The sequence below is a fragment of the Apodemus sylvaticus genome, chromosome 5 (genome assembly GCF_947179515.1).
Source record: "Apodemus sylvaticus chromosome 5, mApoSyl1.1, whole genome shotgun sequence".
In the NCBI taxonomy this organism is placed as follows: domain Eukaryota; kingdom Metazoa; phylum Chordata; class Mammalia; order Rodentia; family Muridae; genus Apodemus; species Apodemus sylvaticus.
The window spans coordinates 84,414,083-84,429,040 of record NC_067476.1 but is presented as its reverse complement, the minus strand read 5'-3'; the positions used below and the strand labels follow the sequence as shown (position 1 = coordinate 84,429,040).

At 44.6% G+C, this 14,958-nt stretch overlaps 1 protein-coding gene across 1 annotated transcript in view; it reads right to left on the bottom strand.

The window, feature by feature from the left end:
* Pamr1 (peptidase domain containing associated with muscle regeneration 1) overlaps nucleotides 1-11,471 on the bottom strand; it is an 88,671-nt gene extending 77,200 nt beyond the window's left edge. Inside the window, exon 1 of the mRNA XM_052183088.1 lies at nucleotides 11,237-11,471. Within this exon, the coding sequence (XP_052039048.1) occupies nucleotides 11,237-11,309 (73 nt within the window). The 5' untranslated portion in view covers nucleotides 11,310-11,471. The remainder of the gene's footprint in view (nucleotides 1-11,236) is intronic.
* Between the last annotated feature and the right edge of the window lie 3,487 nt (nucleotides 11,472-14,958).

Below are 14,958 nucleotides of genomic sequence, written 5' to 3'. Positions count from 1 at the left end.
AAAGAAATCTTAAAGCCAATTGAATAATGTACTCAAATACACTTGGCAATAAAATACACTAAAATTTTTATCAGCTGAAGAATTCAAATGGCCTTGTTAAAGAGGATGGAATGTAAAGTGTGCCTTTAGTATTCAATCTGGATTTCTCTAGGCCCAGATGTCTTGATCTTCCACAGATTTCAAACAGGTGTGTCCAGCCCACAGTCCACCCAAAGACAGCTATTAATGCAAGCCAACACAAAACCATAAAAGTACTTATCATTTTGGTTTTTTTTAAATAACTATACCGAACCATTTTTTTAGGTGAACTTTGTACATCACAACAATGTGTTGCAATATCAAAAGGTTGGACATGCTTGGAATCATTATGTCACTACTAAGATCTCACAGAGTTAGAGTTGCAGATTCATAGCCAAGTTTCATCAATGCCAGAGGAAGCCATTTTCTCCTTGCACTAAAGACCACTGACTAATAATAAATGTCATGTGCAGGGTGACAAGAAAGGGAGATGGTTTGCAATGGTATGTCCCATCAGTGCTTAACCCCTGGGGTTCACGGCAACTCAGGCAGTCTCACCCTTGCTATCATTATCTCCCTCAGCTCTGCGATGTAGAACAAGATGAATGGAACCGTTTAATGAGGGTATCTGGCTACTCTGCAGTGGAGAGTCAACAGCATCTCTCTTCAGACTATGAAGGGAACTCAGTGTTTGCACTGCAGCATAACTGTCCCAGAATCACTTCTGCTAAACACTAAGGCATTGAGTATGAAAAACATTTTCTCTAAGGCTAGGGAGTGCATGGATGGCAAAACCAAGGGAAGACAGCAAGTTTCATAAGATAAATATATGTTAAGTCTTTGGGAAATTTTCTTTTCCGATAGGGTCACAGATGACTAGGATGGAACTAAGGATTGATACAGTGAGCTGTGTGTAAGTTCCATTCTGCTATAGATGTGAAAGCCTGTTGTTGCTGCTTCTCTATTCTCCATTGTGAAATTTATACTCCTGAGGGAAGCAAGACTGGATAGGACAAAGGGCCATGGAGCACCACTCTCTAGACTGGGAACAGTTGTTGCTGTCCTTAACACACACAACTCTGGTTACACACACTGGGTTCTCTCAAAACCAGTCCTACCAACAGTCAATTAAGACGGGTAGCCTCATAAGTCTATTGGCTGTCAAAAGATCCTGGGAGAGGGAAAATTGCTGTCTTTAGTTGTTCACCTTCTGCTGAATTTACCAGACGCTGATGGATTGTTCGAACCTGTGGTCACACAGATGGCTCTGGTTAATCATGGGTCAAAAAATAAAACACATTTACATGAACCCCAGAGGAAGATTTGTGGAGAGGAAGATGGGGTGTTAGGGAGGTGGGGAGTGGGAAGGATCAGTATGTATGCCATACATGATTATTTTTAAAAGAAAGGAGTTGAGGAGGGACTTTAATCTTCTGAATATTTCCCATCTACCAGGGAATGTGCTACCTCAAATTGTTTCACTTAGAACTTTCAACCAGCTCAGACTGGCCACCATTATTCTTAGACTACAGATTAGAAGGGGGTATGGTCACTGTCACAGGGTATTACTGCTGTGAACAGACACCATGACCAAGACAACTCTTGTAAAGACAACATTTAATTGGGGCTGACTTACAGGTTCAGAGGTTCTGTCCATTATCATTAAGGCAGGAGCATGGCAGTGCCCAGGCAGGCATGTAGCAAGAGCTGAGAGTTCAGCATCCTGTTTTGAAGGCAAACAGGAGAAGACTGGCTTCCAGGCAGCAAGGATCAGGGTCTTAAAGTTCACTCCCACAGTGACACACTTCCTTCAACAAGGCCACACCTCCTAATAGTGCCACTCTCTGGGACAAGCATATTCAAACCACCACAGTCACCCAAGAAAGGTAAAAAGAGGGAAGTAGATGACAGGTCTGAGATTTGATCCTACCTTGTGTTTTACATCATATATATATGATAGAATATATACACATGATATATATTCAGAGGGAAGTAGATGACAGGTCTGAGATTTGATCCTACCTTATGTTTTATATCATATATATATGTGTGTGTGTGTGTGTGTGTGTGTATGTGTGTGTGTGTGTGATAGATATACACATGATATATATATCCTATCCATGAATATATAAGCATTTAAATCTATACTTGTATTCTTCTGTGTACATGCATAAATAAATGCAAATACACTCATTTTTTTGAGACAGGGTTTCTCTGTAGCCCTGGCTGTCCTGGAACTCACTCTGTAGACCAGGCTGGCCTCAGAAATCCACCTGCCTCTGCCTCCTAAATGCTGGGATTAAAGGTGTGTGCCACCACCACCTGGCTGCAAATATACTCATACCAAGACATCTACATCAAAGATGAACCTCATATACTCATGGTGAGTGGGAGCTGAATCCTTATGAGAAGATCATGTGTTCCCAAGTCCACTCAGACAAGATGCCTTTTATGAGAACAGCTGCATTTGTTCCTCACCCACAGCCACTGTTGTCATTGCATCTGAAACAAGTCTGGGCAGGCAACGTGAGGGCCAAGACAGAAAACATGTTGCATGACAACAAGAACAATATTTTGTAAAGGGAGAAAAGAAGGTCGTAGAAATAACAAACAAAGGCTCAATGAACAACTGAGATGTGTGTGCTCTCTCCCTGTAATATGTCCCAAGTGCAAACAGCCACACTACTTCTGGGCAGCACAGACAAATCAGTTATTGTGTGTCAACTATTCCTAGGTGATGAAATGACTTGAGACTGGGGATGAGAAGAATAGAGGCAGATCTTGTGATGGGGGTCAGTGTAGACCTTGGACCCGGTGCTCCCCAAAATTCAAAGGTTTCTCAATTTTTCCTGTTGTTCCTGAAGAGGAGATACATCTAATTGGAAAGGCAAGTCACAAGGCTTATCAGTCCTCAGAATTATCACATTGCTGTGAGTGTTCATTAATCAGATTCACACCCCAGAGTGCCCAGTAATCCCAGGCCAGACACGTTGCTTATAGTAACTTGAATACAAGAAGTAAATTTTCTCAATGAGCCATGCAGCTCAATGCTAGCCAGATTTTCTTACAGCTCCATGGATGCATCACCCTCTGTAGCAACCTTTCAACTCTTTGGCAAGTACTAGTAGCAATATCACCAGATTCTGCCCACACTTTCACAAGTCCATAAAGAAGCTCATACTTGCTTGGACTTTAAAATGCCCCGTTTGTGCTTTCTTCTACAGTGGTAAGATATTCTTTAATGGTTTTCTCCTTTTAAGTGAGAAACTAAAATTTTTACAACTATTCTCCGTAGAGTACTATCTGTAGCCAGGAGTATGAGATATGATGTCCAAGAAGGCCCTGTGGCCAAACAACTTTGTGATATACTAACAATGGTTTTCTTTGCTGCTGAACTTTGCAAATCTATAATGTATTTTGTATATAATTAATCACCACATCCCCCAACTTATTCTTTTGTTATTAAACATCAATCTGGACTTGCAGTTTGTGAAACTCTGTGAGGGAATTGCTAGGGTGAACCTGAAATTCTCTCAACAGATTGCAAAGGTCTTAAGGAAAAGGACATTGTCTTATTTATCACAGTATTCCAGGACCTAGAAACATTCTTGTTGCCTGATGGGTGCTCCCTAAACATTGCCGAAGTGAAGGCTATTTGTGACAAAGACAAATGTCAGACTCTTTTCTTGCTATAATTCCATCCTTATTGTGAAGCCTGGTGATCCATCACAGTCATTAATCAGGACATTTTGTCTATTGAAGTTTGTGTCACATTTCTATAAGGCTTGTGACACTTAGTAATATGTTCTGACACATGAGCAAAGGGAGCCAAGCTTTCCCAGAAGAGATTCTAGGCACCATTTGGAAAAGAGCAGTACACACCAGAAAGAGGCAGAAAGCCAGGCCAAGAAGAGCTGGGCAAAGACACTTGGCTGACAGCTACATCTTCCCTTGAATTCAGGTAAGACAAGGATATGTTGGAAATATGAGAGAAAAAGCTCTCAGCCATGATCTCAGGTGCCAAGTCCTGGGTCACCTAAGACATCCCTCGTTTTATTTTTAACTCTGGAAGAGGGATCTCATGGTCAAGGGGGTTCACTGGTCACCTTTAGTGAAATCTTTTGAAGCAATAAGAAGGGACAGTGGCCTTGAAAATATCAGTATTTCAGTTTCTCTGAGCCCTCAGACAATTTAATCAATTGAAGTAGATGGAACTGAGATGCTTCCCTCTACCCAGGAGTTTTGCATTAAAGTGCTGGGAGGGTTTTTGTTTGTTTGGTTGGTTTTTTGTTTTCTGTTTTTTATTTTTTCAAACCAATGTTCAGGGTATGAAGACAATCACTTAATCTCCCTGTGAGCTGAACTTGGCTAAATATGTTCCTCACTCCGTTTTGGCAAAAGCAGTAGCCATGGTTTTCCAATCACAAAACCAGCTGACCAGATGTCTACTTGTGTAGACACACTCTGCCAAACCACTCACTCCACCCTCTGAGACAGCCAGAACCTCTGTGAGGGCAGCAATGCAAACACCAAGCCTGTGGGATTAAAGCTGATTCCTCTGTTTTCTCCACATTCCCCTCCCACAGAGGTGAGCAGATAGCTCATTAAAGCAGATCTATTCAACTCCTGAGAAATAGGTGTCTTCACTCTGTGACACAGTTTCTTCAGGTTAAAGGACATCCTGGTATTTATGGAAAAGGATCTCCTGCAATATCCAGTCAATTATGTTATGCCAAAATAAGAAAAGAAAAGAAGCTCACAGACCTGCCTCTACCTATCCCTTGGCTTACAAGTGTTCAACTGATGATCCTAACAGAACAAATCCATAAGAAAACAGGAATACATCGTGTCAGGGCCACACTTTAAATCTGTCTCGTGCTCAACTCTCTTCCCCTGCAAACACACACATGATTCAGATTATAAGACTGACCATGGGACAAAGCTTTGCCCCATGTCTAATCAGAGTGGAATCTACAACACTGGCCAGCCATCCCTGAACCTGGTGGGGTTTTCAGTCTGCTTAGCAGCTGTTTGCTCTATAGAACGGTTCCTCTCGGGATCCACGTGGTTCCACTGAAGCTGGTTTCTGTTTTCTCCACAACCCCCTCCCACAGAAGTAAGCAGGTGACCTTGTTTGGGCCAGGCTGAGGACCTGTAACCTCAAAGGGATAGCCAGACATCAGGGTCTTCCATCATTCAGTCCAGTTGGACCTACTGCTTAGGTAGTATAGTTGTGAACTATTATAGAGCCTGCCTTATGCAGATAGACTGTCTGAATTCAAGACAGACACTCAACAGTCAACCTGGGCAAGGATGGCAACTTTGCCTAAGTTCCTCCACATGTGAACTTTCCAATTTCTTCTTACATTCAATGCAAGGACTGAGAAAAAATATAGAAAGCATGTACTCATAATAAACTCAGTCAACTGTTTAGGTAACTGAACTTAAAATTAAACCCCTCAGGTATGGCATAATATGACAGAAGCCCCTTCAGAGTTACCCCCATCTTTGATATTTCACCAACAGTGAGGAATTTGATGTGGAACCCCTACTTATTGTATTCTCAACCTACAGGAGCTAAATCTATCTCACAGGCCATTGCCGCCTGGAAAAGGGAAAGGAGTCGAGTAGGGTCTGGTAAACTAAAAGGCACACAGCTTCAGAGCCTGGAACAATTCAGCCAGCTTTTATTTTCTACTTTTTTGGGGGAGCTGCTGTTTAAGGATATGAGGCTTAGCTTATCATACTTTAAAACAAACAAACAAACAAAGAAAAACCCTTCTTTTTCTCTGTGATAAACTTACAGTTTTGGCTCACATCTAATGATGACTGATAAACAGAATTCCTTCAGTGGGGACCAAGCTTGGAATCTGGTGGGGTTTCCATCACCAATCTGGTAGCTTCTGGTGCTCCAGCTAGTCTCTGAGTTCTTTATTTTGGAATTTGAGAACTGGAACATGTAACATTTCACTTCCATTGAAAACATAAGAGGAGGAGAGGAGGCACGATGCTTGTAACAATAAATAACCCTGGAGTGAGGTTGACAGTCCCTTCTCATGTTGAGGAAGAGACCACAACCTTCCTCATTTATCATGGAAATAGCACTTCCCCTAACATACACACACCTCTAGTCAGTTACAGTGTCTAAAGTTGGCCTAGGGGTATGCAGGTAAGCCTTCTTTTGTATCAGAAATTTTCTGTCTCCTCGTGGAGCAGATGGAAATAATTTTCTAACTTAAGACCAGTCATAGGTTCCTTAGACACCATGGTCTCTGCCAATTCTGTTTCTCCAGTGTAGCACAGATGTAGGCAAGATTGAGTCAAGCTCATATTCTAAACCTTTAAAAAAAAAGCCTCCTCAAGATTTCTGAGCATTTACAAGGACCTTACATGCTCTTTGACACTTATGCTTCTGAGATTCTATGCCCCAAAGTACCTTATCCATAGCTTCTGACCTAGCCTCACTCTCAGTTTCCACCACAAGCTCTTGCATACATGAGAGATAAATACTATACCAAAGCATAAGGAGGTCACAGAGAGAAGCAAGACCAGGCCCTATAAAACACGTGGGTTTGTCCTACTTACTCCTGCCTCTCTACTGGGGGCACAACAGGAAGCAGGGCAAGGTCTGAAGCATGGTCCACAGTGGTTCCAGGTCTCCTCTCTGGGTACCTAAGTGCCACTGGTATACAGCTGGGAGAGGGAAGTCTGGAACCAGGGTCCCAAGGTCTACCTTTCCCCTCGCATGCCATCTATACAGGTGGAGCCCAGGACAAGAGGAATCCAGTCTGCTTGAGAATGAGGGCTGAGTGTCTCAGAGGGGTTAGAGGGGAGAAGGCCTGCCTGGAGAGTCCTAGGCACTTAACTGAAGGCCTTCCCAGCCACTATCCTTAATGTAACAGCTCTCTGAGATGACCCTTACTTGTTTTTACTGGTTTATTTGATGGTGTGTGTGAATGCATACACTTTATTCAGGGTGAACCAGCGATTAAATACCTTTGGCAGGAAGGAATTCCCAGGAAGGGAAGCTCATTGGCTGAAGGCGCAGGTCTATCTAGATACCTCATTAGCATGGAGAAGAACTCCAGATGTTATGCTCTGTGGTTCAGAGCCCATGGTGCTCAGTGGGCTGTCTTGGTTATGTGTTCTAGAGCAGGTACACAGACAGATAGGGAGAGGCCCCACTCCAGCTGCTCTCAGGTTGCTGAGATTCCTGGAGTCTGAGCTCATCCAACCTTGTCAGGTCTTATTTCTGTCTGGTAAAACAGTCCCACATGCCCTACGTGGGTTGAAACATAGCTAAGGGTTATGCATATGTAGAGCAGGTACTTAAAAAACCCATTAGGCAACCAATAAGTCCTTAGTAGTTTTATACACTTGGACTTCTCTGAATTCGGTGTCCAGCCTCCCATGATTTTTCTTCTCCCTACCTGTCCTTCTGTCCCTGTCTCTTCAAGGATGTAGATCAGAAATCAAACATAAGAAGGTGGGATATGCCAAGTGCAGAGAGGAGCCAGTATCCCTCAGTGAAAACAGGTTCAAATGTCCCACTAGATACCTCAGGCAAGTGGCCTCTGGGTGATCAATTTGCAGTCCTCAGATCTGCAGCCTCCCTCAGCACCTCAACATCCCACAACAGAGAAACAGTACCCTCCAAACAAGAATGGCAAGGGCTCTCTTCTGTTCTGTATGCCTTAACCCATGGCAGGGTTATATGTGCTAGATGGAATGTTACAAAGTAATATGATCTGTAATCATGAAAATTATGCAGCCAAGGTTTACCTAAGGCTTCACTGATTTGTGTTTATAGATATTTGTCTGTCTGTTTGTTTGTTTGTTTGTTTGTAGAAAAGGACAGGTCTCATAATAGGCACAAACCACTGGCCCTGCCCTAAAAGTACTTTTTATTGTAGAAAAAAAATCTATTACTATTATCTTTATGACCCACTAACTGCTCACGCACACACACACACACTCACACACTCATAGCTTATTGTTATCAATATTCACATTGTTGATGTCACATGGTCACCAACATCTATTGTCACAATATTGTTTCCACCAATATCAAACCATAACTCTGTGTTCATAGAACACTAACTTCCAATTACTTCCTGTAGGCCCTGGCAACAGACATTTCATTTAACTGACATTTTAATTTCCATGTTAATGAATTTTACTGAACCTCATTGTGGTAGTTTGAATGATAATGACCCCATAGACTCAGGCATTTGAATATTTGGTCCCCACTTGGTAGAACTGTTTCAGAAAGAAACAGTTGGGCAACTCTGGAACTGTAAACCCAATTAAACGATTTCTTCTGTTGCCTTGCTTGTGGTGTTTCATCGCACCAATAGAAAAGTAACCATGACACGCACAAACGGAATCAGGCAATGTTTTCTCTCTTTGAGCAGGTCTTAAGTCTAATTAGAGAGCATTGGGTTGTGTGGGCTGTGACTGCAGCTGTAGGGTTATTGTGAATCCCTGTGGTTCACAGGTGTTCTAGCTGGGTAGGACTACTGGCTGCTGCCCTCCTTTGGAAGCTTGTATGGTACCGCATGGTTCCATCTGAGAGCTAGTCCTCAGGGAGGACGTTGTCAGCTCAGATTCAGCTCAGATCCAACTCAGGGGGCTCTAGGTTCTGTGTCGGAAATGCATCCACCATGAAGTTATTATCCTTTTTGGATGCCATCTATCCTCAGAGTAGTTGCTAGGGCCACACCCTCTTCATGCTCCTCACACAACTCCACCCTGGCCGAAAAAGCCAATTTTCATAGCTCTCCTTGGAATGTGTTAAGGGATCCGTTATAAGGAGCCTCTAATTTTTTTTCTGGCCACACCTTCTCCCTTGCTTATTCTCCACATTCCCTGTCTCAGCTGGCTGCTCCCGCTTGCTGAATATCTGTGCTTCCAATTATCTTCCCTAGTTGGTTTGTGTTCATTCCCTTACAAGCTAACGTCTGTTGGAAGCAACACTTGTGAACTGATCCGTGTTAAGATTTCATTTCCCCAGAGCCCCATATTTTCGGAGAGGTTTTCCTTTTAGGTAGTGTCCCGCTGGCAGGCAGGGCTGCTGCAGTCTGGTGGAGTCAGCAGAGTTGGGTTTCCCCTCACATGCTGTTTATGTTAGGTTTATCACTTGGCCCTATGTTTAGATTCTCCTCCTCCAATGTGAATCACATGTCCATGAACAACAACTTCCTGGACCAACCCACGGGGTGTTTACATACCAGATACTCTTTTTAGAAAAATAATTAAAGGAAATGTTCTTCCCTGCTTTCCTTAACAGGGCCAGGGAGGGAGTGGACTCATTCCCTGCAGGAAGAAATATTTTCCTTCTCCGGTCCGCTTTCTGCCTGGAGCCCAACAATGGATAATCGGGCTAAACACAGAAAGCTGCTATTTGGTTCAGTCAGCAGCTGGGCTGACAGCTCACCTCACACCCTCCCCTGAGCTTTTCCATAGCGAAAGGTAAAAGAGATTCTTAGGTCAACAATAAATGAGTTTTTCAGCCCTTGGGCAAGTTGAGTTGTTTCCTTGTTTGTGTAGAGTGATGCTGTCTCGCTTGCCACAGCACAGAAGCTAAGCAGGGGAGAGTTCATGCCACCCTGGGGGGGGGGGGGTTGGGTGGAACTCTGTGCCCTGGCACTGAGAGGAAGCAGGATCCTCTAGAGTTAGTGTAGACCACCCAACACACCTGAGAGATTTGCATCCAAAGGGCACACATTCAAGTGGAGATGAATCCTAATGCGGAGTCCTCAAGTCATCCCAAGAGTTTAGGGTTTGGGATTATAAGCCTCCTCAAAGGGATCCTCCTTCCTTCTTCCCTCGTTCTCTATGCTGCACAAGATGTCAGTGAGGTTAAATTGGGACAAGACAAGCTAACCATCTCAGGCAAGCTCTGTGCCACTGAGATACAGAGCCAGCCCAAACACTCCCACCATTTGGGCGGTAAATCATTAAGGGAGATTTAGCTGAACACAGGCAGGCTCCTGTACATGAAAATTATTAACCAAACATGGGAAGGGAAGTCTCATGTTTCTAGACTCTGTTGACACAAAGGGACGCCTCTGAAGGCTGTGGTCTCTCTCTTTCTGCAGCAGACCATTGCATTCAACAGCACTCCATTTCCATGTCTTTCTTGGGTACTTGCCACCCACCTGCTAGAGCAAAGCCCCCTCCTTTTGTATGGAGCACGGGGTACAGTCAACCAGCACAGAAAGGCTATGGGGAGGTGGGGCTCACTGCTGCCCTTCTCCTAAGCAAAGTTACCCCTCCCAGTCAAATCTCAGCAGTGCTCATCTGAGGAGGTCTTACGTGCTTGCATCTCACCTCCCTTCTCCAACTCCACACCTGTAGCCTCTAGCTTTACCTCCTTGAACCTCAACCCTCGTCACACTTCCAACTTCATCCACCCTACACTTCACCCCTGCAGCCACCCAAGACAGATGGACAGACAGACGGACGAAGACAGAAGCCCCTGCTTCCGGACGACTAAGGACCTCTCCTGAGACCAGCCATTCCCTGGCTTCTGCCCCACGATCTGTCAAGAGGAAGCCTAAAGCGCTGTCATGTCCCAACCTCTCTTGTGCTACTAGGAGCTCATCTCCCGGGAAGTGTGGGTTACAAATATGACATGTGGGAAACAAAGGAGCCAGGATCTTTCAAAACAAACGCTGCACACCCAGAAACAGACTACCCACTTCCTCTAAGCTTCTGCTTCATACTGTGCCCAGGGTGCGCGCTATTTTCTGAGTGAGCAGAGCTCCCGCACGGGGCGGGGGGGGGGGGGAGGGTTTGCTCTGAAGAGTTCCTACCTTAAGGCTTTTTCAAGCAGGGTTCATTGAAGAAATGCCCACCCAATCCCCACTCTTCACCCCTGCCCGACTACTTTCCCAGGAAACTTTGTCATTGCAAATCAGAGCCAGTAACTCACAAGGAACGGACTTCCCAGGGCAATGTGGTACATAGATAGATAGATGGATAGATAGATAGATAGATAGATAGATAGATAGATAGATAGATAGCATGGGAGCACAGGAGCTCTCTTCTTTCAGGACATAGTCTAGCCCCACAATTGGGGATATCATCCTGTTCTTAGGGCAGACATCAGGAGCATCAGAGCTCCGTCAGGAACCCCCGATTATCACTGAAACAACCCGCAAGCTATCAGTTCCCCCATCAGACCCCGCAGAGGGCTCCCAAACACTGACGGTACCTCTCGGCAAAGATGAGATGAGAAGGAGCTGCAGGAACGCGAGCCCCAACTGCGCCCATCGGTCCAGCTCCATCGTCCCCGCTGCGCTGCCGGTGCGGGGCGAGTGACTGGAGTGACGCCTAGGCGCGAACAGGGCAGCCGGTTGGCTCTTGCAGCTCTTGCCGGGACCTCCTCAAGTCCCAGCTGAAACAGAGCTCAGGTTTCAGCCCGCCGGGCTCTCCCACCCTCAGCTAGGGGAACCACCTTCGGCCGGGGCGACGACGTCAGCCCAAAGCTCTCCTCTTAACCCTTTCGAGGCCCGGGGAATCGTGACCACGCCTGGAGGCCGGTGCACGGAAACCTACAGAAAAGCAGCGTGATACCAGAGCCCGCTCCCTCTCGCTAGACTTCCATGGTCAACCTTTTGTGATAGTGAAGGCAGAGATATGTGGCAGGCTCGGAACAGAAGTAGGAATGGCTGTGGAACCTCTGAGACTAGGAACAATGCTCACTCAAGCATCCCACACCTGAGCAAGAAAGCTGAGAGGAGATTGGAGGCAGGGATAAGAGGCTAGCATGACAATGGGATCGGAGGCTGAGAGGGCAGGATGCTACTAGAACCTGAGATGAGAGGCTTATAGACTGGGAAAGATGGCAGGGAAGGCTGGAATGAGGAACCTAACAGGTATTGGTTGTAATCCCCTAAATCAGTCAGGAAGACACAGAAGAGTGTCCTGGGGTCCAGCCGGAAGACAGAACTGTTTGCTGTTCACGAGCTAGGACCAGAGTTTATTCCCTGAAATCCATAGAAGGAGAGACTCCTAAAAATGTTCCCTCACCTCCATACGAAGCCAAGTATGCCCTCCCCCAAGAGGCCATGAGAGGATAAAGGAAAGCCACTGCACTTCCCTCTCAACACTCCTCTACTTCCAAGCTTTCTTTCCCCTTTTCTCCTCTGAGCAAACACTGCCCTTTGCACACACAAGCTACTGGGAAATCCTGATCTGAGTTCATGATGGTTCAGCAACACAAGATATTTCCCAAGAGCACACAGGCAGGATCCTAGTGTCTCTTTCCCACTAACAGGGAAAATGAGCCCTTGAGAGTCTAAGGTCACACAAGTAAGGGGCACAGCTGAGGTTTGAGCCTGCGACTCTCAGACCCACAGGCTATGTAACTTCGAAGGTAAGACTACATAAAAGTAAGTTTAAGTATTATAGTCAAGATGTACAATTGGTAGCATTTTCTATAAATTCTGGAATCAGAAAGATCCAAATGTTAAGTCACTTGCATAAGACCATTTTAGCTATGAATGGCAAAGCATGATATACTTGAGTCTAATTTAGACCTGGGGCTCTGGAATATGCTAATATTAGTTTGTGATATTAGATTAAAACTCAAAGTTGTGAGACATGGATGATTCTTCAGGTCAGGGTTAGTAAGAAAAGTAATATCTCCATCCATGGAGATAGATAGCGGTGAATTCTGAACCTGACCAGTACCCTTGAGAAACAAGGCAAATATATGAGTTAGTCTCTAAGTTGTATTTATTCATTTTGCCCAAAGCATGTATGGCAAAGTTAACCAGCAAAATGCACTTTAAGTGGTTTAGGTAGATGACGGATGAATGGATGGATGGATGGATGGATGGATGGATGGGTGGCAGACAGTTAAGAGACAGATGACAGATACATAGATGGTTGCTGGACAGATAAATGATTGATAGATGGAGACATACATACAAATATAAAGTGATGATAAATAATTGAGGCTATATATGCCATTTGTGTGTGTGTGTGAGAGAGAGAGAGAGAGAGAGAGAGAGACAGAGACAGAGACAGAGACAGAGACAGAGAGAGTGGGGTAGGAGAGAACTGGGAACCTAGTGAAGAGGATGTGTGGCGTTGGGTGTGGCAGTGAGCAAGAACATAATGTGAGTGTGTCAGGGTGTCTAAATTTTATCCTCTAGTTTTTGGGGTTCTTTGATGATTTAGGTACTCAGACAAAAGCAAAATCCCAAGAGACCATCACTCTGGGCTACCCATGAAGGCCTGAAGCAAAGAGCAAACTATGGATTTGGAAGGGACAAGATGGCATAGACAATTTGAGGAAAGGTAAACACTGGCTCTCAGGACATTTTGGAAAGACAGGAACCATGGCACGGTGCTCTACTTTTCTGCATTCAGTGAGATTTGGTTGCATCACTGGAGGCCAGGGCTCGTGAGAATGGCTGACCCTCCATCCATGGAGGGGAATGGGGAGGAGCAGCTGAAGAGACTGGAAGGACTCAACATTTAATGACCTGTGTCCAAGTCCTTGCTTCACTTTCTAGCTATATGACATTGAGCAAGCTAACCAATTCTCTCATCTTGTCTTCAATATATAGTGGGCACAATGATCAAACCTGTTTTAGAGACTCTTGGAAAGATGGAATGAGATTACTCACGCAAAGATACTGCACGGACAGCACACACTGGCTGCTGTGAATAAATATTAGGCATCATCATTGTCTGTCCTGAGACTGACCTTTAGGAAACTCAGTGCGAGCCTTCTTTGTCATTGTCCACTTCTCCAACCAGGAGACATTTGTATAAGCATGCATCAAGAATGGCATTGAAGCCAGTTGGCACATACCTTTAATCCCAGCACTCAGAAGGCAGGCAGAGCTCTTGAGTTGAAGCCATCCTGATCTACAGAGCAAGTTCAAGGGCATCCAGGGCTATACAGAGAAACCCTGTATTGAAAAACAAAACAATGGTATTAGAAAGAAGAAAAAAAGGCAAAACGAAGGATATCTGAAAGAGTGAAAGACAGAAACTAGAGAAAGTTTGCTCCGTTGTTCGTCAGAGGTAGCTCTATTTCTAAATACCTGTGGATATTAGGGCCTCTCAAGGCCACTCACAGCTAGCCGACAGAACCATTTCTTTCTTTACTGCCTCCATCACCCATTCCTCTCTGCACTAATACCCATCAGCCTACTTCCTACAGCAGCTGTACCCCAGATATGTTGGGCTCTGGGTGATGAACATGAAGAGCAATAGAACATGTCACCCATGCATGCCACTGTGGCAAAAAGACTGAGCTAAAAGCAAATGACATGAAGCTATTGTGAGACCTCTGTGGCCCCTTCCATTTGAAAATCACTCCTGTTATGAAAGAATCCCCATTCCCTATATACATGAGCAAAGGCACGAGTTAGTTATTATTACTCTTATGAGCCTGGAGGAATTTATATACAAACCCTACTACCTGCTGCTTGTCTCCCGATTGGTCTGTTATATATTTATGCCTTCTTACAATTGTGCCCCTGGAAACTCATCGTCCTTATCCTGGCCACTTCTCCACAAATGAATTGCTCTGCTAAGATACTCTATAAACATAAGGTGTAATGGTGTGCACTCTCCTAAGACAGCCCCAGGAGGACCTCCCTGGTTCATTGTCTTAATGTGTGAGCTCCTAGTTAATGAGGGATCCTATCTCAAAGGAGATGGACTGCATTCCTGAGGATAGCCAAGGCTGTCCTCCAGTGTCTATATACAGATACACATGTATGTATGCATAGTGTACTTACATGTGCACATTAGTACATACAAACATACATATACATGCACACTCCCTAGTATATGGATCATGAATATATTTGGTTTTCTTTTCACTAATTTGTTTTCTACTAGTCTAAATGACAGGACCCCAGTCAATGATTGCAAGATGATTTCAGAAAATAATAAAAATTCCCCCTCATT